The 21,640-nt window shown below is 39.6% G+C and overlaps 1 protein-coding gene across 2 annotated transcripts in view; it reads left to right on the top strand.

Moving 5' to 3' along the window:
- The window catches only part of GPCPD1 (glycerophosphocholine phosphodiesterase 1), a 50,268-nt gene extending 29,211 nt beyond the window's left edge, over window positions 1–21,057 (top strand). Inside the window, exons 13-21 of one of the 2 annotated variants that reach the window (XM_061622491.1) lie at window positions 2,950–3,027; window positions 5,575–5,614; window positions 6,709–6,770; window positions 10,805–10,870; window positions 12,000–12,136; window positions 14,862–14,997; window positions 15,310–15,470; window positions 18,798–18,835; window positions 19,441–19,594. In XM_061622491.1, the coding sequence (XP_061478475.1) occupies window positions 2,950–3,027; window positions 5,575–5,614; window positions 6,709–6,770; window positions 10,805–10,870; window positions 12,000–12,136; window positions 14,862–14,997; window positions 15,310–15,470; window positions 18,798–18,835; window positions 19,441–19,493 (771 nt within the window). In that variant the 3' untranslated portion in view covers window positions 19,494–19,594. Of the gene's footprint in view, window positions 1–2,949; window positions 3,028–5,574; window positions 5,615–6,708; window positions 6,771–10,804; window positions 10,871–11,999; window positions 12,137–14,861; window positions 14,998–15,309; window positions 15,471–18,797; window positions 18,836–19,440 lie in introns of both variants that reach the window. The other variant, XM_061622490.1, reaches the window with a different exon arrangement.
- Window positions 21,058–21,640: the final 583 nt, after the last annotated feature.

The following is a 21,640-nucleotide window of genomic DNA, read 5'->3' as shown; positions in this document are numbered from 1 at the left end:
ATACTTTCTGTGAAAACAAGACCAGGAGCAAACTGCAGTACAGATCATGAACTGGTAATATCGAAAATCAGAGTAAAGCTAAAGAAGAACAAATAATGCCAAAATACTATTTAAATAACACCCCAGAAGAATATAAATATCAAATAAGGAACAGACTTGAGGCTTTAAACTTAGTTAACAGAGAACCAGAAGAACTATGGAGTGAAGTCAGAGACATTATCAGGGAAGAATGCAATAAGACAATACCTCTAGTTAAAAAGAGAGAAAGACTTCAATGGATGACTGAAGAAACTCTTAAAATGGTTAAAGAGAGAAGGAAAGCAAAACCAAAAGGAGATAGAAACACGGTTAGAACCCTAAATGCAACTATACAGTGACTAGTACGTTATTGTATAAATATAGTTACTGTATAAAAATAGAAAACAAAAAGGGTAGAGCAAGAGTTCTATTCCAAAAGATTAGAGAAATTAAAGGGAAATTTAAACCAAGAGTAGGGATTTTGAATAATCAACAGGGGAGCACACTGACTGACCGAGATAAATATAAAAGGAAGATGGAAGCAATACACTGAAGAACTCTATATAAGACATGCAAGAGCAAGAATGACAGATTCATTCACGGAGGAACCATATGATGAAGAACCAGAAATTTTAGAATGTGTGGTGAAAGCTGCTCTTACAATACTTGGAAGAAACAAATCACCAGGAACAGATGGCATACCAATAGAGTTGCTACAAGCTACTGAGACTAAATCTGTCCAAATTTTGACAAAAAAATTGTCAACAAATATGGAGACAGACTGGAAGTATTCAATATACATCCCAGTTCAAAAGAAAGGGGATCCCAGGGAATGCAGTAATTATTGAAGTATTGCCTTAATAGCTCATGCAAGTAAAGTAATGCTCCAGATTCTACAACAAACGCTCTTACCATATATGGAGCAAGAAATGCCAGATGTCCATGCTGGATTTAGAAAGGGAAGAGGGCACTAGAGATCATATTGCAAACATATGTTGGATAATGGAACAGACCAAGGAATTTCAGAAGGAAATCACAATGTGCTTTATAGATTACAGCAAAGCCTTTGACTGTGTACGTCATTTTTTATTTATTATTTGATATATCCCACCCTTCCTCCCAGCAGGAGCCCAGGGCGGCAAACAGAAGCGCTAAAAACACTTTAAAACATCATAAAAACAGACCTTAAAATACATTAAAACAAAATGTTAAAAACATTTTTTTTTAAATGGAAGACCATTTAAATGGAAGACCAAACAAGGGATGGATTTATTTCGTAAAGGAAGCCGCAGACCTGAACTTACAAGATCTGAACAGGGTGGTTCATGACAGATTCTGTTGGAGGTCGCTGATTCATAGGGTCACCATAAGTCATAATCGACTAGAAGGCATATAACAACAGCAACAACAATTCAAGTAATGCACCTGATTTGAAACAGGAAACCAAGAAAAATGTATGGTTTTCTGAAATAGGCTGGGGGCTAGCTAGTTTGCATATGAAGACACTGTCCACATTCAGACATCCTAGTTTAGCAAGACATGAACAAGCTGGAATGAGCAGTAGCAAATTCCTGGCTCCTCTGCTCCCTCTCACCTCTCTTGTCGCATGGCTAGAAGGAGGTTTTCAGAAATGTTCACTTTTGCTTAACTGTGGTTTATTATTTCATCTGAACTGACAAATGATGTTCAGTATGAACTATGGTTTATTTCATACAATCATTCAAGACAGGGACCACCCAAGGCCAACCTAGGCTCTTTTACATCACACTTCACTGTGGTTTAGTATGATGTCCAAATGTGGCGGCTGTTCCTGTCCCAGTCAGTCATGATGTTTATTCCAATATTTTGACAACTTCTAAACAAAGGAAACTTGGAATATTTTTATTCAAACACTGTTGATTTGGGTTATTAATTTTTAGTTTTCTAGCTTGTTTGCTGAGTTGTATGTAATGGATCAAGGAGCTTTAAAAGTAATGAAGCCTATTGCCAGAACTCCTAAAGTAATCTAGAATACAGATAGGTATTTACGTGACAACAAATATTGCAGTAGTATGAGCTTCATGATGAGGCAGCATGGCTAGAAAGGGGTTGCAGGGCTGTGGATTTAGTCCTGCCCCTGATGTCACCTTTCCTCTCCGTGAAGGCTCTGAGCATAACTTAGAACCCTGATCTTCCCCAGAGTCCTAAAACAAGTGGGGAGACTCCACAGGTAGAAAAGGCTCCCTGCTTTTGAAGTTACCCTTCAACATGCAAAGGTGTGAGAGGAGCTGCATAATCTCAGGGCAGCATTAAACATGTGGCCCCGCAGCACCTTTGTATCCATGTTGCCCCCTGAGTAACGCATGAAAAGAGCTAATATTTCATATGTGTCTAGCATACACATAAAAGCATGCAGTGTCCTTCAAGATCTTGCTGTTTCTAAAAAATGATATTGCCTCTGCTTGCCACTCACAGGATTAAGGTCAAAGTCCTTTTTGTAGTGACGCAAACTATGGGCCCTGATTCAACTATGGGCTTCCCAGTTATTGTGCTCAAGAGTATTTACGCAGGAGACTGGAAGCCTTCCCTGCTCTGTCTGACGTTTGTGTATTGATGGTGTGAGAGGTTTTACTCACACAAACCCTCATGCCATCAAACTGTGAAGGGGGAAAGAACAAAATTCCATGGACTGTTATACTGGGTGAACAGGCTAGTTGCAGGATGCAGTGGCCTGTTGCGCCTCTGCTACAACAGATCTCTGCATGGAAACCTCTATGTAGAAATGGTTCTAAGGGAGGGGGGATAGAATGATTAATTGTCCTTGTATTTACTTACAGTTCAGTCCTAGAAATGTTAACTCAGAAGTCCTGTTATAGCCAATGAGTCTTACTCCCTTGTTGTCAGACTGCAGTGTTAGTAGCTTTCTAATCTTTTTTCCTTTTTTCTTAAAAGAAAGATGAATCTGAGCCGTTGGAACTGTTTGAAATTCCCGTTAAAGAGCTCACATTTGCCCAACTACAGCTATTAAAGGTATTGCACTAGACTGGCCTATACTGCATTTTTAACTGTTTTGTTTTATAATTCCAATGGCTGTTTTCCTTTAACATTTCTATCCTGCCCAACATAGGCCATCAAGGCAACACATTAATTTAAACAAATGCATAAAACACACAACTACTAGAACTGAATTAATTACCACAGTTAATAACGGTAGTGTAAAATCACAAAAATAGCAGCAGCTTACTGCTTACTGGGTCTGCCTGATCTGACTGCTGGAGAAACAAATTTTAAAGGACTTCCTGAAAGCCTAAATGGACTGAAGCTGGCATGCCTCCTTCTGGAAGGGGGGTTGACAAGATTGGTGCCAGTACAGGAAGGGCCCTGCTTCTAGTGTGTGTGTACATGCACACACAAAGCAGGGCCTCTCCAGGTGATAGCAATATACACAGAGGGAGTTAAGTATCCCAGGCAAGAACCAGTGTCTTGAGCCCAGAAAATTACTACTAAGCAGTGAAGCCCATTCAAGGTATGTGTAATGAATTCCCTTTGACTTTTTTCAACCAGTAGTTGGACAGTAGTATTTTCAGGCTGCAGTTTTCTGTTTGGTTCTAAGAATAGGCCTGTGAAAGCACATCACTGTAATTAAATCAGGAAGTGACAAATGCATGTATTCCAGACAGCTTTGTTATCCAGAACAGGACATTGTTATAGGAACAACGCTCAGCATTTAGAAATGTTACTACTTCCATGTGAGGGTTAATAATAATAATAATAATAAATAATAAATTTAATTTCTTCGTCGCCTATCTGGCCAATGGCCACTCTAGGCGACTTACAAAATTATTAAAATACAATTAATAAAATACAGTAATACAATAAAAACAATAGATCTACAACAACAATATTAAAACTGGGTAGGAGGCATTACAATTATATCGATTAACCCTCCCCGGATACCCCGAAGGCCTGCTGAAAAAGCCAGGTCTTTAAGGCTTTCCGAAATACATTTAGGGAAGAGGCATGTCGGAGATCTTGTGGGAGGGAGTTCCAAAGAGTGGGGGCCGCCACTGAGAATGCCCTCTCTCTTGTACCCGCCAATCTGGCTGTTTTTGTTGGCGGGATTGAGAGAAGGCCCTGTGTGGCCGATCTTGTCGGGCGGCATAATTGGTGGCGTTGAAGGCGCTCCGTGAGATAAACTGGATTACAGAAAGCTCAAACTCAGATTCAACTTGAGTGATTTGAAGCATTGTCTATATTCTCTTTGTTCCAGAGAATGGTCATTGCCCTGGATACTGCCTTTGGAATAGGCTCTCCATATTCTATTTATGCTAAGCGTTAAGGCCTCATAAGAAGAGCCCTCCTGGATCAGAACAAAGATCCATCTAGTCCAGCCTCCCATGGAATTGGGAATCTTATGGAAGGATCAAAACGGTTGCCAATGTATAGACTTGTTTTTTCCAAAATAATATAGATCAGTGGTTCCCAAACTTTTTTCTCCCATGGGCCACTTTAAATTTGCTGAGGGTCATGGTGGACTACTTAAAGATCTTTCTGCCTGTTGTAACAATTGTAATGTGCTTTTCTAAGCGTGGTATGATCTTTAATTGTATTTTTATCGCTTCTTTTATTTCTAATACTGTGTTTTATTGTATTACAAAGAAGCAATAAAAATGCCATTAAAATCAATATGAATATTTAATAGGGACATGCTATAGACCACGTGAATGAAACTCGTGGACCACAGTTTGGGAATCTCTGATATAGATGCATACCAAGTGCTTCTCACAATAGTCTTAACATGACTTAACGCTCCCCCGTTCCAGGCTACTAACCTTCTTATTTGCTGTAAAAATGCTCTAATAAACTTTGTATTAAAGCAGCAGTGTCAAAAGACATGGGGCATATGTTAAACAATTCAGAATAATCCACTCAGTTGTCCTTCCACAGTGGGAATGAGCGGCGTCAGTTCTGTCATCTCTGCTCACCTTTCTCCCTTTCCTGCCAATTCTAAAGCAGAGCTAGAGTCCTGTTTACTAAAGCAGCAACTGGGGAAAATTTGGAACTCCAAATTCCTATTGACAAGGGCTCAAAAGTGTCACAAATTCATACTGTACACTGCATCTCTCAGAAAAAGCTCAACATAACTTGCTGTGGTTAAACTATTGCTTTTGAGGGTGGAAGGGGGGTGCTGCTGGACAAGATTTTCTCAGTCCTTGTAGGCAAAAGAAAAGGTTTTGGTTTTTTAAACTGTTGCTTCTAGAGACCCAGCAGCAAAATCCTGCTTTTCCATTCTCATTGAGCCCTGAAGTGCTGGAACTTCACAACTGGCTGCATCTGAATTTGTCTCTGTACAGCCTATCAAAAAATGGGTATCAGGAATAGTCTGTAGAACTACCTGGATGCCCAAGGTGACCAAATAGGAACAAGCCTTCCTTCTTACTGTAGATTGTACGCATCGTTATTTTGAGGCCAGTGTGCAAGCACAGTTCAGAAAATGACTGGCCCATACTTGAAAGATATTTCCACTTGCTGGCAACCAAAGCTTTTAAAAGTATATCTTTTTTTTCTTCCCTGTAGCTGGTACATGTGACTGCATTGAAATCTAAAGACAGCCAAGGTAAATTGAAGTGTTGAAAATCTTGGTAATTCTTAGCTGTTCTTCGGTTCATAATGAACATACAGGCTAGTTAATATTTCAACAATTATATCTGGTGTTTTTGTAGGATGGAGTGTATCCTTTCATTACTTTGCAAGAGCTTGTGTACACAAGCTTTGTTGAATGAGAACAAAGCTCACACTGTACTTGATTCTCGGATATATCCTACTGTCTGGTAGAGCCTCTTTGAAATCTGTTTTACTGCTAAGCTGACTGCATTGCCACTTGCTCTTATATCTTGAAATCATTATTATAACTATTTATTTCATTTGTTAGTAGCATCATACCCAACGGTCTGTAGGTGACTCACAACAGATTTAAAAACATACAATATGAAACAGATTTTAAACATACAATAACTAAGACAGCACACATCAAGGACCAAAGTCCTGAGTGAAAAGGAAGGTCTTTGCCTGGCTTCTAAAGATGGATAAAGAAGGTGCAGTGTGCCTCCCTGGGGAGAGCATTCTGTAGGCAGGAGGCCACCACTGAAAAGGCCCATTCTTGTATTGCCGTGCTCCAATTAATGTTGGGCTAGTGAAGAAGTGCAAGTGCTTTTAGTGAAGTACTTTTTGTGTACAGTTTTTACAGTATTTTCACTAATAGGCAAAAAAAACCTTGACTTTTAAGAACTTAACGCCAACAGATATTTCTATCAAACTTTAAAAAGCAGGGCAATTGAGCAGCTATAGTGAATGCACCAGGGGAGCAGGAGACCTGACCACCTCTCTGAGATATTGTACTGCCCTACAAATTGGTAAAAATGCAAACACAGTTTAGGTTGGTCTTTCACAGTCCAATCCACTTCCCGTGTAGCTTGGAAGAATTTGGTAACATGTGCCTCTGAGCATATGGTGAGTGGTGGCTACAGCTGCGATCAGGAGTGCATCTCCAAAGATGGAGAATTACATTTTTTGTAATTGACTCGTTTTGTAATTTGGGGAGGAGAAATCCTGTTGCGCGAGCAGAAATCTACTCAAATGATGTTGGATCTCACCCTATGACTTTGGCTTAAGATTTATTTTCAAAGCATCTTTTATATAATTTCCCTACAGAATCATTTAAAGAAGATGAAAATGCTCCTTCTGACATGCAACCATTCCCCTCCCTACAAATAGTAAGTAATAATTTGCTCTACCTAGATATATAAGCTATGAAATAAAATGGCAGTGATAATTAAAGTGGAACCTGAACCTGATTTCTGGGAGAAATCTAGACCTCATCTTATGAAATAAACGTTTAAGAAAGATCAGTTTGATCTTATCAAACACCCTGAAGGCATCCAGGTAAGGTAATGTGCTGGGGACACTGCTATATTCATTTTGTGTACCACACTGAGTACCTGGTGGATAGAATGCACAATACTCCAGTTAGGAATAAAGCCCATCTGGTCAGGAGCAGCAGCGTCGCCAATAAAAGTGTTTAGGTGTTGGACCAAGACTCTGGATAATAATTTTGCATTCACATTGATAAGGGTAATGGGGTGATAAGACCCCACTAGCACTGAATCTCTGCCCAGTTTTCAGAGAACAAAGAATTTAGAAGGCTTCCAAGTGTCCAGTATCACTCCAGTCCTCAAGATAAGCATCAGGGCTTTGGGCTTTCCAGTTCTTCAGCCTTTTTTAGTATCATTAACTTCAGTTTCCGAAAAAGGGCTATACAGAAAATCCCTGTGCTCATTGGACAATGGGCCTATGTCTACTTCAGTGAGGTAATTGTCCTCGGATTGTGCTTCTGGGTTGTCTGAGTACAGGGAGGAGTAAAATTTTTAAATATCTTGCTTATTTCCATGGTCTCATAACGCATTGCTTCACTTTCAGTGCAAATGCCGTGATTAGGTTTCTGGACTTTCTTTGCTTAAGGGCATGGGCAAGAAGTCTCAAGGATTTGTTCCGAAACTTATGGTACCTACTTGCACCTGGGAGAAATGTAACTGTACTCTCGAGTAGCAGGGTGCCTCTCCCTCCAGGGGTTGATAAGGTCATTATATCAGCTAATTCTTGCCCCTGAGAAGAAGTGATCAATCTTTGTCCACTCCTGTCCAGCATATTGTATAAGCATTCATTGATGTCTCTGCCAATAAGAACAGAACCCCTTCTAAGGTCCTCTAGAGCTGATAATATTCTTTGGAAGAATTGTTGGCTGATGTTGGGTGCATAGATCAATCTGAGCATAATGCTGCGACGCCCCCACCCCCTGGGAGCCAACAGCATAGAGGAGTCTACCATCAGCATTGATTAGTGTGTCCTTTATTGACAATAGGCACTTCCGTGTGATCAGAATTGCAACTCCGCTTGATTTAGAGGTGCCTGGGGCATAAAAGTGTTTGCCAATCCATGCTGTTTTCAGCAGGCAATGATTGGACTTCTTCCTTTGTGTTTCTTGGAGTAGAATGATGTCCGGGTGATGCCTTCATAGCGCTGCCTCTATTTGATCTCTCTTAACCACACTGACAAGCCCCTTCACATTCAAGGAAGCTACTTTTAGGTTTGCTGCATTAGCAGTTATAAAACGGCCTGCTAAGGTAACCGCAGGTCCAGGATTGCTCCAGAGTGGGTATATAAGCTGTTCTTAGTGCTTTATTTCTTGTTTGCTGCCCTGGGTTCCTTCTGAGAGGAAAGTCGGCATTCAATTGTAATAAATAGATCAGTAAGTGAGTGAGGTGCTCGCTGTGTAACTGAATAACAGATAGGGGAAAACATTGCCAGAGCGCAATAAAAACTGGAAGGGAAAATCCTAATATGAAGGTATTCAGCGTTGGGCTGAGCATTGTGAGTCCTCATAGGAAGTTGCTTTGGATCATATTGGAAATTGGGGGTCAGTATGTGACTTTCCATGGAGTGCAGAACCTCTCCAATCATGGGGCCTGGCTGCTATGGATATGCAGAACAGTCACCAGCAGTGATCAATGCTGTGAAACTACAAGGATCTGCATCAATAAGCAGTTGCATCAACTTATCTTTCCAGCCTTTCTTCTGGGACCACTGGTTGCTTCATCCAATCCTGATTCCCCACACACACGCACACACACAATGGCATTTGGTCGTTGGCTGGAGGATGAATTCCCAACTCCTGCAGGAGAAGTTCTGCTTGCCTATTGTGGAGGTTTTATCCATGGATTGCACAACTAGCTTAAATGAGAATCCACATTTGTAGGAAAAACCTCTTTCTTTCAATGCAGTGGTGTAAGGTTGGAAGGATCAACATCTTTTAAGTGTCTCAGGACTGATGCACTGGAATATTCCAGTGGTGGTCTTGCCATACTTTAATTCTCTGAAATTACAGAGTGCTTGGAATACAGCCTCTTTGGTGCGGTATTGTTCAAACCGCACAACTGTATCCTGAGGTTAATCATCTGAGTGTGCCCTTGGACCCACCACTCTGTGAGCTCTTTCGGTATCAGCAGGGGTTAAGGGTGTCCCAGGTTGTATATCATTCAGCCATTCCACTAGGAAGGACTGCATATCTCTTCACCCTTCCTCTTTCTCCAGGATCCTCCTAAAGCAGAAAAAGTTGCAGTGCTCCCTATCTGACTGCTTGTCCTGTTTAAGCTCTGTATAGTTTGCCGCCCATTTTGAGGAGTTCAAGTTCTGATTGATTTCTGAGACCCAAAGTAATGGCTTCATTTGCTGTTTTCGCGATATCTGCAGTGGTCATGGAAACAGTCTCTAGTTTAGCCTCCAATGACTATAAGGCTGCTGTCCAGTCTGCTATTGGAGCATGTCACACTTTAAGAACATATTTGTCAGTTTCAGGGGCCCCACCTAGGGAGCTAGTCAATTTTGCACCTTTCCCTGATTTTTATCCACCCTGCGCCATTTTGACAGGTCCCTTGTTGTCTGATAGCTCAGGGCAACCCATGTCAGTTAATTCCTTGCTGTCCATCTGTGGGAACTTTGCTTGCTTCCACTTCCTTCTCTGTGGGTTGGCACTTCTGCCTCTGTGGGTTGGCATCAATCCCTGGTTTAGAATTTTAAAAGTAATAACCAGCACCTTGAATTAAGTCTAGAAACTGGTGTCACAAGGCTGGCTTAAATATCAGGTTTATCCTCACCTTCTAACCCATTGTACTGCACAAGTGTTCCAAGGATGTAGTTTTTGCAAGAGCCATCTAACTGAGGTTTCTGTCAAAAGTGAAACTCAGAATTGTAAAAGGTGACTAGGCTTGGCTCAAGCTAATATGTTTATCTGAAGTTTTTTTTTACTTGTTCTTTTTTTAAGTAGGGGGTACAGAACAGGTGAACACAAATAATGCTGTACACTTCAAAAGCTCCAGCTACTTTTAGATATTTTGAATTTTAGATACTATAACTAGAAGTTGGAGTTCTGTTTCTCCATAGGGCTGTAAACGAGATGGGACTCTGGGTCATGTGATACTCTAGGCCAAATGGCTTCACCGGATCACCCTGGGCTCCTGCAGAGGAGCTGTTTTGCTCATCTGCACTCCTTTTTGCTGCTTGTGGCATGTTGAGCTAAGCCAAGGTTTAGCTTAGCATGCCACCCGTACCAGGGCTCATGGTTAAGCTCTCTCCTCTGGAACCAAGGTTTGTTGTTGGTTTACCACTTGAGATTTCTTTGGGGGTGGCAAACCACGAGTCCAGGTTCATGTGTAACCCTAACACAAACCATGGCTTATTGCCAGGTAGCACAGCAACAGCAAGACTTGCGGAGGGGCAAAGCAGCTGCAGTTTTTGCTGTGGGTACCTGCACGCTTGCTTATTCTTACTAAGTCGTGGTTTGGCTTAGTGTTATGGGAAACAAGGCCAATGTAATGGGAGTCACTGATAAACATAACTGGTATCTGCAGATCTTTGCCTTGTGATCTGGTTGGTTATGTTGAAAGAATGTTGCTGATATGACAGAGAGGGAATCCAGAAAGTGTCTGTGTAGACTGGCCGACTTGTTCTTAACTATATAATCATTGGAATGCTATGTTCTGCACTGCTAAAGTTGTTACCCTTTGCAAGGGAAATCCTATAATCCACTATAATTTAATTGCTGTAGGTTCTCTACAGAATCACTTTGATTTAAAATTTAAAAGGTAATGGTGTCAACTCCTAAATTTAACATGTTAGTACAGTTGTTCTTGACCAGTATTGCTTAATATCTCTATTTAGTTTTGGTTGTTTCAATAAATGCTTTTCCACCCAGGTACTAGAAAGTATTCCTGAAAGTGTTGGGTTTAACATAGAAATTAAATGGATCTGTCAGCAAAGGGTAAGAAACATTATTAACATACATATTAAGCATAGTATCTTGCCTATTTTATTACTAGAATTCTAGAACAGGCTTGTGCTAAATAGTACATTTCTAGTCCTTTTACCTTTTTATACCCTTTTGGTTAAAGCAAATGAACTATCTTTCTAAATTTAGCATAGTTGTCTACCTCTGGAATGTGTGGCTTGCATGTCTAATTCTAAGAAACGATTACTGAAAATGGAGGCACTCTATTGCTTTCATAGAACATTGGAGCTGGAAGGAAGCAGGAAGCCTTCTAGTCCAGCCTGTTGCTGAAAGCAAGGACCACTCAGCAGCCCTCAGAGATTGGTGGAGACAAATCTAATCATAGCAAAGACCAGATATATTGCAGAAAACTGCCAGGAGAACACACAACTAAAGCAAAAGGGCCAGCCCTCATACTGCAGGAGAAGTTTAAAACATTAAAATCAAATCCTACAGGGTGAAATCCAATGGTGTGCATGTGCAAGTGGAATAGGCTTCAGTTTGTGCTCCCCTGCTCCAGTCCCCCCCACGTGCTCCCAAAATCTCCTCTCCAAGGTTGGGGATCCTCTACAACAGGTTACAGGGGGCTGCAGGATGAAGGAGAGCAAGTGGTGAAATCCCATTGCACAACTGGCAGTCTGCTTGCATGACATTGCTAATCTTGCATTTTGTTCTTCACACCAAGTATGAACAGTCCAACACTGAGTATGAACTACCCTAATGCCTCTGTAAACTGAAAATGTTTATTGGCTGTTTATGTCCATACCATGTTAACATTTTAAGCCCCAGAGAAAAAGAGCAATCCCCCAAATAATTATCTGCTACTTTCTCTGCTGAGATGGTGTCTGCTGTTTCGCATTGGTGTGTTAAGTTTTTAAAAATTGCATTTTTGTAACCAACACAACTCTGTTCTTGGCTAACTTGTTAGGCTGTAACACCTTGGCTTACATTTTAAGCATGGACAAAGGAAAGCAATTTTTCTGTACTATACTGACATGGACTAGAACAGAGTAGCTTGTCTTTTGTGTTTAAAAGGTGTAGCTTAATCTTAACCTAAATCAATGGATGTTCATGAACCTTCAAGTTAAATAATTAAAATGTCAGGCTTTTTTTCTTTTTGCAGGATGGTTTATGGGATGGCAACCTTTCAACCTACTTTGACATGAACCTCTATCTAGACATAATTTTGAAAACTGTTTTGGTCAAGGCTGGAAGTAGGAGAATTATATTTTCTTCATTTGATGCAGATGTATGCACAATGTGAGTTGATGGAAATATTTAATATCATTTTTAGAGAGATTTTTAAGTTGGACTATTTTTATATCAATGTTAAAATAATATTCCTTTCTATATATATCAAAATATCAAGGTCATCACACTGCAGTTTGCTTGGCCACAGACAGGTGGCACTGTGAACTAAAATGTGATGGGAAGTGATGTTGCTGGGCGGGTGAGTCACAGAGCGAGTGAGCGAGGCTGGCATGCAGTGAGCAAGTGAGATGGGCAGGTGACCCAGTGGCTGTCCAGCTGAGCGGCTGTGAGACAATGCCTGATGTCACTGTGGGGGATGGGGTACCTGGAGTTGCTATTCCTTGGGTTAGGTGGTGGGGTTGGCATGCAAAATATGCAGAGGCAGCAGTGCCTAGAATTCACACAAGAAGATTCATATTTAACTAAGAAAATGTGAATAATTCTCTTGCATCAGGAGTGGGGAACCTATGGCTCTCCAGATGTTGCTGGACTACAACTTCCATAATCCCTGACTAATGGCCATGCCGGTTGTCGGTGATGGAAGTTGAGTCCAGCAGTGTATGGAGAGCCACATGTTCCCTAGCCCTGTCTTACATCCAGCATTCTTCATTGGCATGTCTCAGTAGTGTGCACATGCAGGTGTTAAGTGGTGTGCAATTCACATGCACGTCTCCAGTCATCACATAAAACCCTGATGCCTCTTCTAGGATCTTTTTACTGTGAATCCTGAACGCACTCAAGAAGTTAGCACCCCGGGGGTTACCAATCAAAAGTAATTTTAGTGTATTAGCATCCCAGACAGCAGCTACTAGATTCCCTCACTATTGCAGGTGCATTATTTAATAAACAACCCAGCTCTCTATTCTCAAATTACAATATTATTTGAACAGCGCCCCCCCAGCGCACACACAAGAGATAAACAGAAGAATCCCATCATTCCACTATTATTCAGTCATGTTATTAGAACTATTAGCAGTGCTCTGCAAAAATGATTTTCAGAATTCCAGGGAATTAAATAAGAGAAACAAAAGCAGGTATGCCTTGATATGAGAATAATGTTAATGGTCTAAACCTCGAATCTGCCCTTATATACTACCAACTAAACCACTCTGGTTTCATAGAACTTTGGGAAAGTTTTCAAGGCAAGAATTTTAAAAAAAAGCTGGCAGGAGACTCTGGTACTGCTAGAGGATGATCTGGAAGTTGGAAGGAAATGGGAATATGATGTCTTTGGATGAAATGGCCAAGAAGGAGGAAATGGCCACAGCAAAGGGGAGGGGAGTAGATCACCCCAAGAAAAAGGCACTTGATAAGGGTTGAAAGCAAAAGTTAAACTGTGGAACAGTGCATAGTATAATTAAACTGTGGAATTAATGCTCCCAGAGGAGACAGTGATGGCTACCAACTTGGATGACTTTAAAAGAGGATTAGATAAATTCATGGAGGATTAGGCTATCAATGGCTATTAGCCACAATGACTATGTTCTTTCTCCACGGTCAGATGCTTCTGAATACCAGTTATTGGAAACTGCAGGAGGGGAGAGGGGTCTTGCACTCAGGTCCTGCTTGCAGGCTTCCCATAGGCATTTGGTTGGCCACTCTGAGCAAACAGGATGCTGGACTAGATGGGCCATAGGCCTGATCCAGCAGGTTCTTCTTATGCTCTTAAGATAGGAGAAGGGGAGAGAGAGTACAGCTTTGGCCAGCTGATGGACTTGCCAAAAAGGAAGGTTGTTTAGTACCTGTCCTTATTTCTGCAAGGCTGGAGTTCAGTGTCCTGGAACAGAAAGTGACAAGAGAAGGGGAGGAGAAGAAAGGGAGGGGAAGTCCACAGGTGGGTTCAGGTGCAGGGAAACATAGTCACTTTGAGATCCAAAAGTTTCCTAGCTGCTAAGACAAAAGGTTTTTGTTTATTTTAATTTTAAGCCCAGTTTGAGCAAAAAAACAAAGATCCTGGCTATCAGGATAATGATTGTGTGACACATGGCTTGCTGGTGTGAGTCTGAGAGTAAACTGCCCTAAAATGCCTGATGATCATGCCTCTTCTTGATATAACAATGGCATAGTGATATTGACAGATGCACCTCTCCTATGCCTTTTATGACCAGAATGAAATCTTACTCAGCTGATATAGGCTACCCAAGTCAAAATTCACTTGATTTCATAACAGTGGGAAGAATAATACTGGAACTGGCATTTCCTTCAAGGTTTCCACCTGTGCTTTTACACCGCTGAAGAGGCAAGCAGCTGTTCAGTTTAAAATGCTGTTTTCTCTTCAACACAGCTGAATTTCATCATTTATGATGAAAGTTTCAAGAAATAATCTCTGCCTACATGTATCACTGTATCATTTGATGTCAGTAGAAGTAAAGAAATGCCATATCTGAACTTGCTGTGTATCACTAGTGAAGTTGTTTAAATATGCAAATAGTCACATTTACTTCCAGTCTACTGTAATACTTTGCCTAGGCTGTTCTAAATGTAGGACTCATGCTTTATGAAAAACAAAATGGAAGATCAGGTGGTGTTCATAACTTGTTTTCACTTTTCTCTGTAACTATCTTCATTTTGCATATTTAATGTGCTACTATTTAACAATGCGACACTATTTAAACTGTTGACTTTAGAATTAATTTACTTGCGTAATAAGTTTAGGGTAGTCTGTCCATGTGAGAATTATCCTGCAGATTGTTTTTCCGTCAAAGCTGTAACTTACTTCTTACTTCTTTCACAGGGTCAGACAAAAACAAAATAAATATCCAATATTATTTCTAACTCAAGGAAAATGTGAAACTTACCCAGAACTCATGGATCTCAGGTGCCGCACAACAGCTATTGCCATGAGTTTTGCGCTGTTTGAAAATCTGCTGGTAAGTCATAAAGTATCTAGATAACTATAAGTGGTAAATACATTCTAAATGAAGACAGGGCATTTTAGCTATATCATCTTGAAAAAATGAAATGGACTGCCTTCAAGTCGATCCCGACTTGTGGTGACCCCATGAATAGGGTTTTCTTATTCGCTACAAATTCTAAGATTGCACTGTAACCTGTTGAAGATAACTGCATTGTATTTTACCATAATTGTATCGTACGTAACACACCTAACAACTTGAAAGATTGATCACTACACTACTAACATCTCAGCTATTACGCTTAAATATTTTCTTTTTCTATTTCAGGGGATCAATGCACACACAGAAGAGTTGCTACACAATCCGTCATTTGTTGAAGAAGCCAAGTCAAGTGGCTTAGTTGTCTTCTGCTGGGGTGATGAGACAAATGAGCCAGAGAACAGGAAGAAGTTGAGGGAATATGGGGTTCATGGTCTGGTATATGACAGGTATAGTAGTTAACTATTGCATACAATCTGCATTGAACTGTGTTCTGATGGCTGCTGAGATACCAGGCGAAGCTTGGAATCAAGTGCTTTTAAAATCTTGACTCATTGAGGCAAATGTACACACACATCTGACCTTTTTTGTATCTTGGTGGTGGTGGTAGTAGATTTTGTGTGTAACATCCAAAGCTTGGCTTAGAACAATATGCATGTTCAGGTTGCCTTGAATTCTTTTTGTAAAAAAGAAAAGAAGTATCAATATACAAAATATTTGTGTATAAAAATGTTTATATACAAAATGTACCTTTTTGTATATTGATACGTCTATGGTGAAACACATATTGAATGCAAAGCTTGCTAATGGGAGCATACACCCTTTTCTCTGTTGATTATTGTAATTTGAATAGCTTGTACATTTTACAGTTGCTCTTATCCACATAATTTACAATTTCTGGTATACTCATATGTGAATGTTCCCCTGTTTTGGCAAACATCTTCCACTTTTCATTAAAATTATCAGTAAAACAGTTTAAAATGTTTTTTGTAAATTGCTTAACATTTTCTGTGATCAAGCAGTATATAAATTTTGTTAAATAAATAAATGGACTGCCTCTTATGAATAACTTTTGCACACAACAATATTTAGATCAGCACTAAATTGCTCAGATAACTAGGCAACATTAAATCTCTCATGAAGAGGGTGCACCTGCTTTTGTGGGTCCACAGTACTGCACGGACATTGAATTTTAAAATGAGCATGAAAGATACATTCCTTAGTCTTTACTAACATTTAGGCATCAACACAAGTAGAGTCATGTGCAGCATGAAAAAATAGCATGGAAGCAAAAGGTAATATGAGTATGTTACACACTACAAATGAAAAAATAATTTTATGGAACAAGTCTTAAATCCAGTGCCTTACCATAGTTATAGGAATCTATGGACTGTGCCAGAAGGAGTCAGGGAGGAGCTAGTTTAGATATTCTGCAATCTGTTGGCACAAAATCTTTCATTTTTATTCTAAACCAGCCTTTCTCTCACTAGATGACATCCTTATAGGCTCAACTAGTCAGGGTGATACTTGCCTGAAAAACACTAGACTGTCCTACTGCTGGGGGTTGGTGGATTCTAAGCCCTGCTGACAAGGACCACTCCTTTAAGTCTAGCTCTAGAAATATTACACAGTAAGGAACTTTAACTTTCCTTCCATAAAGTTCCAGAGGATACCAAAATATTGCAAAACCTTGTGAACTACCCTTTAACCATGATGACCCAGTACACAGGGAAGATTTTAGTGAGAAATTCAGAGAGATTCCTTTTATTAAACAAATAAAGCCCAAATATCAGTGTATTTAAATAAAGGTTATTTGGAAAAGGGAACGCAACCGTCATGCAAAGACTTGCAAGTAAAAATCAGTAAAGTCAATTTTGGCTAAGTTTGTTTTATCTAGCTCAGGGTTTGGTGGCTTTTGAATATACTGTCATACATTTTAGAGACACAACATTTAGAATTTGCCTATCACTCTGCCTGTTAAGTAGAGCTATTAGGAATCTGACTTTTAGTGTATCTTCTGCTTTTTACCAAAGCGTTTATATAAGGTGAAATCATCTTGTTGGGAAACAGCATGTGTCTTTTCTGAAAGGTATTATACATATTTCTTTCCAGTATATTGGTACTCTAAATGTAGTCCTGCAAATAAAGGGTAATGGAGCATTAATATCTGCTTCACTGGTGCTTTTTTGAGGCTCTACATTATTGGCTGAGAGTTTTTAAATCCTGTCACTCTGAGAAGATCCATGGAGAATTCAGTTTGTTCTTAGAAACAATCTTGGCACCGTTTGACATCTGGCAAAATATGTTTTGGGAATGTAAATAGAAAAATAATTTGGTATGAAAAAAATATTCAAGGCGTTAACTTTTAACTCCTCCCTTGGAGAGAGCGAACCAACTTTGGTTATCTTTAACTACAAAGTGAGTAGGTGACCTACCTAGATTAATATTTCCTGTATTTTATTTTTTAAAGTTATTTACAGTGAATGCTTTCAGTTAACCTTTTAAAAATTATTCATGGCTTCCAAATTTATCCTTTTCTATTTTGTTCCTGAAAATTTGCCAGAGTGGTTTCGTTGATAGTTATAAGGACCAATTTGAATTCCCTGGATATCTGAAAACCATCTTTCCAGAGTACTGCTAATAGTTCTGATAACATGATTGAATAATAGTGAAATGATGGGACACTTCTGTGTATCTCTTGTGTGTGCGTTGGGGGGACACTGTTCAAATAATATTGTAATTTGAAAATAGAGCGCTGGGTTGTTTATTAAATAATGCACCTGCTATACTGAGGGAATCTAGTAGCTGTTGTCTGAGATGGCTCTTAAAACATTGGGAGAGATGGTTGCTCCAAACCATATTTCAGATGTATCGCTAATTTTAAAATAAAAACTGAATACTGTTTTATCATTGTTAATTTAACTAGATTTAAACATTGGTCATTTAAAGCATATTTTGCAGTTGGAGGCTGAATAAGCTTTGCCAGGAAACCCTGCTATGTTGCAACAGCTAGGGACTTAATTTCTGATTAAATCCTATCAGAAACCTTTTTGTATGGAAAGCGAGCTGTAAGAAAAAGAATATTTAGTATTTATATATAAATCTAAGAGTATTCAAATCATTTCTCATACATTTATCTTGTAATCCTTACAACAACACCTATAACTACTTGACATATTTCAAGATTTAATTTATTACATGGGCTAACATTGATGTATTCACCCATCATGGAATCAGGAGCCAGAAGCCTAAAGATTATCTTGTATTTCCCCAAGATGACATGCCTGCCACTTTGGCCATAAAGCACAGTTCTAACATTCAGCTTGATTAGACCCATGTGTGCAAGACTGAAAAGAACTGCTACTTAGCAGGATTTTTGCCAGATTCTCAGATTCATTCCGTTGTAAGATTCTACAAGAGGGAAACCCAGGGCTTGTCACACTTCCTGGCACATCAACAGGATGTCAGGCTCAGTGCTAGATGTACATGCCGGTGTTCAGAACCAGCACAAAATGCTATGGAGCTGGCTGGAGGGGTTCAATTTTCGTTCCAGTCCTTGAGGCGGATAGTGGAAAGCTGGCATTCTAGGTCATAAACTCTTTCTGAAATTAGAGCCCTAAGGGTCATGGTTAGCTTTGGGGAAGCAGGAGAATGCAGTTAATGAAGAATTGTAACAGTGCCTTAAGGGAAAATTAAGCAATTGTTGAGAGGAGTAGGCTCTGTAAATAGGAAAGTAACTGGTGCAGTCCCTGATACCTGGATTCCTTTTCCTGTAGACATTCCCCAGATCCTCAGCTTCCCAATGATGTAACAGGTTTGTACTTGCTCACCAGAATACTTTTTTAAATGTATTCAGTAACTCCACATTGGGATCATAATATTTCCCCCTTATCTTTTCAAAACAATTTTTGAATGCTTTGATTTGGAAGCAAGTATGCACTGTTTTCTACAGGCTTTTCATACATTTTAAAATTGAAATTGTTGTATAGCATGGCATGCAACTAGTAAGCAGCGTCTATATCTCGTGTTAATGCATGCATCCTAAAAATTGGATGGATTCATAACATAGTAACTTCTAACACCCAGGAATCACGAAAGCTACTCCATAACTTGTTAGCAGGGTTGTTTCAAAGCTTTCTGTTGGTGACATGCTAGCTGCCAAGTATTCTTCTAGAAATACCACTGTGTGAAATACTTGAACATACAAGCATATAAAAGCTCATTTCAAGTTATGGTGTGTTTGCCTTTGCATTCATTCAAGTCAAGATGACTTTAAGCATTAGCATTAAGCTTTTTTGTGTGTGAAAAATTTAGTTGTGTTGGAGCAAATCAACTCGTATGTATATGAGACCTTGAGAATGACTTTGCTATAGGGTGGATTTGTATTAATTCCTTTTGTTTTTTGTATGTCCATCTTAGGATTTATGACTGGATGCCTGAACAACCAAATATATTCCAGACAGAGCAGCTAGAACGGCTGAGGCAGGAAGTACCGGAGCTAAAAAGCTGCATTTGCCCCACTGTGAGCCATTTTAGTACTATAGGCCTGTGTAAGTGTAGTAGTAGCGCCTTAAAATCAAGAGAGACAGAAAGTTCAAACAGTTTCTAGTGAGCTGCACACAGAAAGGAATGCTGTTTGGTACGCACATCCAATTCTTTCCACTGAACAATGCTAGGTATGCCTCACTGTTCTTGCATCCAAATGAAGCAATAACAAATGGTCCACTGTAGAATATTAGATTATTGCTAGATTGTCTAAGTCATTGCTAAGATGCTTGGTCAGTGCAATTATTGGTTGACTATGTTGTGAACTGACCAGTTAAGATGGAATCTGTGTATTGTAACACAGGCACCTGGTTTCTGAGCAAGCTGAAGTTCAATGGTTGCCTAAATTGCTAGGATCTAAGCTGCCAAATATCACTGTTTAATTGATTTGACTCCAATACTAGTGGAGACGACTGTACTGTATAAGATTATATTTGGCCTGGGGGGAAAGGTACCTCAGTTGTGTGCATTTGCACCGATGCATGCATCTATTCAAACAGGTGTGCCATCACATTGCAAGACTGCAATTATATACTTTCTTTTTTTTCCCGTTGCCTTCAGGTTGCTGCTATCTTGTCTTTATTTTGCCAGATACAATGATGAATGGTGTATTCTGTTTAGCAATCTACAGGGGTATAGTACCCCTCCTCCACTGTTTTGTATCTGAATTTTGCTGAAGCTCAGAATGTTTCAATCAGTATAAGCCAAATTGCCAGTGTCTGACTATAGATTTTTTTTTAAAAAAAGAGTATCATTGTCCTTAAATGTTAAAGGCACAGATGCACAATATAAAAGCCAGTAAGTAAGTACTAAGCATGAAGCTCTTGTATGCAGCAGTCCTTGTGCCCTTGTGGTGCTATATGATGCAAGGGTAGTAAGGGCTGAATAAAAATGCTTAAATCTTTGTTGTCGAAAAAACATAAGCCCTTTATATGCAGATAGAGAAATGAGGTTTTTTTACAATCTCATTCTTTTATTTCTGGCCACTAGCAGATGTATTTAAAAAAAGAATGTTAGATTCAATTTTCAAAATGTAATAGGGTCTCAGTCTTTAACCCCTGTGTATAACTTATTCAGAAATTATGATATATAGTATTTTGTCACATACGTATGTTTGCATGTACTTAAACCCATACCTCTCTACAGTACCAGGTAATTGAAACTCAAGCATCTGTATCTTTTTACTGAAGTGTTAAATGCATAATTAAAATGAATATATATATATTTATTTTCCTTCTATGGCATATCAGCAATTGAAACAGTCACTTGTATAATATGAATCTTGTCACTGCTGTACAAAGCTGATTATATAAAAGTTCAATAAATGCAAGTATATGTACATGGTTTTTGGTCTGTACTTCTGAGCTGTTTCAGGGAGGCAGTTTGTCTTGATTCCTTTGTATTGAACTTCCTTTTGTCCTCTACAAATTGCAGTCTTCAAGTCTCTGGGAATGATCTTATTTTAAAAATAAAACGCATTTTATATCTAAATGTAATCTAGCTCTCCATTTGATTTCTCTCTAATGGTTAGAGTCATGTATATATATATTATTTAGACCATGTCCTAACTGTAGACTTATATTTCTTAAGCATCCATTAATTTAAAATTTCTAAATGGTCTAGTTCTCATACCCTTCATCTCTGTCGTGAATGGGCTCGTTTTTAACATGAATTCTCCAATTACTCGTAATGTCTACACTTAGTCTGAGTCTCTGCTCTCATACTTTGAGGTAATGCTTCCATTCTGGATGGTGCAATCTCTAGGGCTGGCATCCGCTATGTGGTGCCCATGGCTAACAAAACACCCACACACACCTTCCCAGGTGCCCATGTGGTGTGGTGCGCTGCTCTGCTCCCAGCTCCCTTCCTGGGGTCTTATCAAGGCCAGCAGCTCCTGCGTGCCTCGAAGCAACGAGAATGAAGAGGAGGCAGGACATGCACCTCTTCCTTTTGCCTGTCTTCCTGCCGGTAGCATGAACCAGCTAAGTATGTTTACTTTAAGGAAAATTTTCCCTTGCTATTGCTTCCTTGTCACTGGGCTTTTCTCCTCTTCCCCCCCCCAAAGTATCCATTG

The sequence above is a fragment of the Rhineura floridana genome, chromosome 4 (genome assembly GCF_030035675.1).
Source record: "Rhineura floridana isolate rRhiFlo1 chromosome 4, rRhiFlo1.hap2, whole genome shotgun sequence".
NCBI lineage: Eukaryota > Metazoa > Chordata > Lepidosauria > Squamata > Rhineuridae > Rhineura > Rhineura floridana.
Note: the sequence above shows the minus strand (reverse complement) of the source record. Positions and strands in the feature narration are given on the sequence as shown.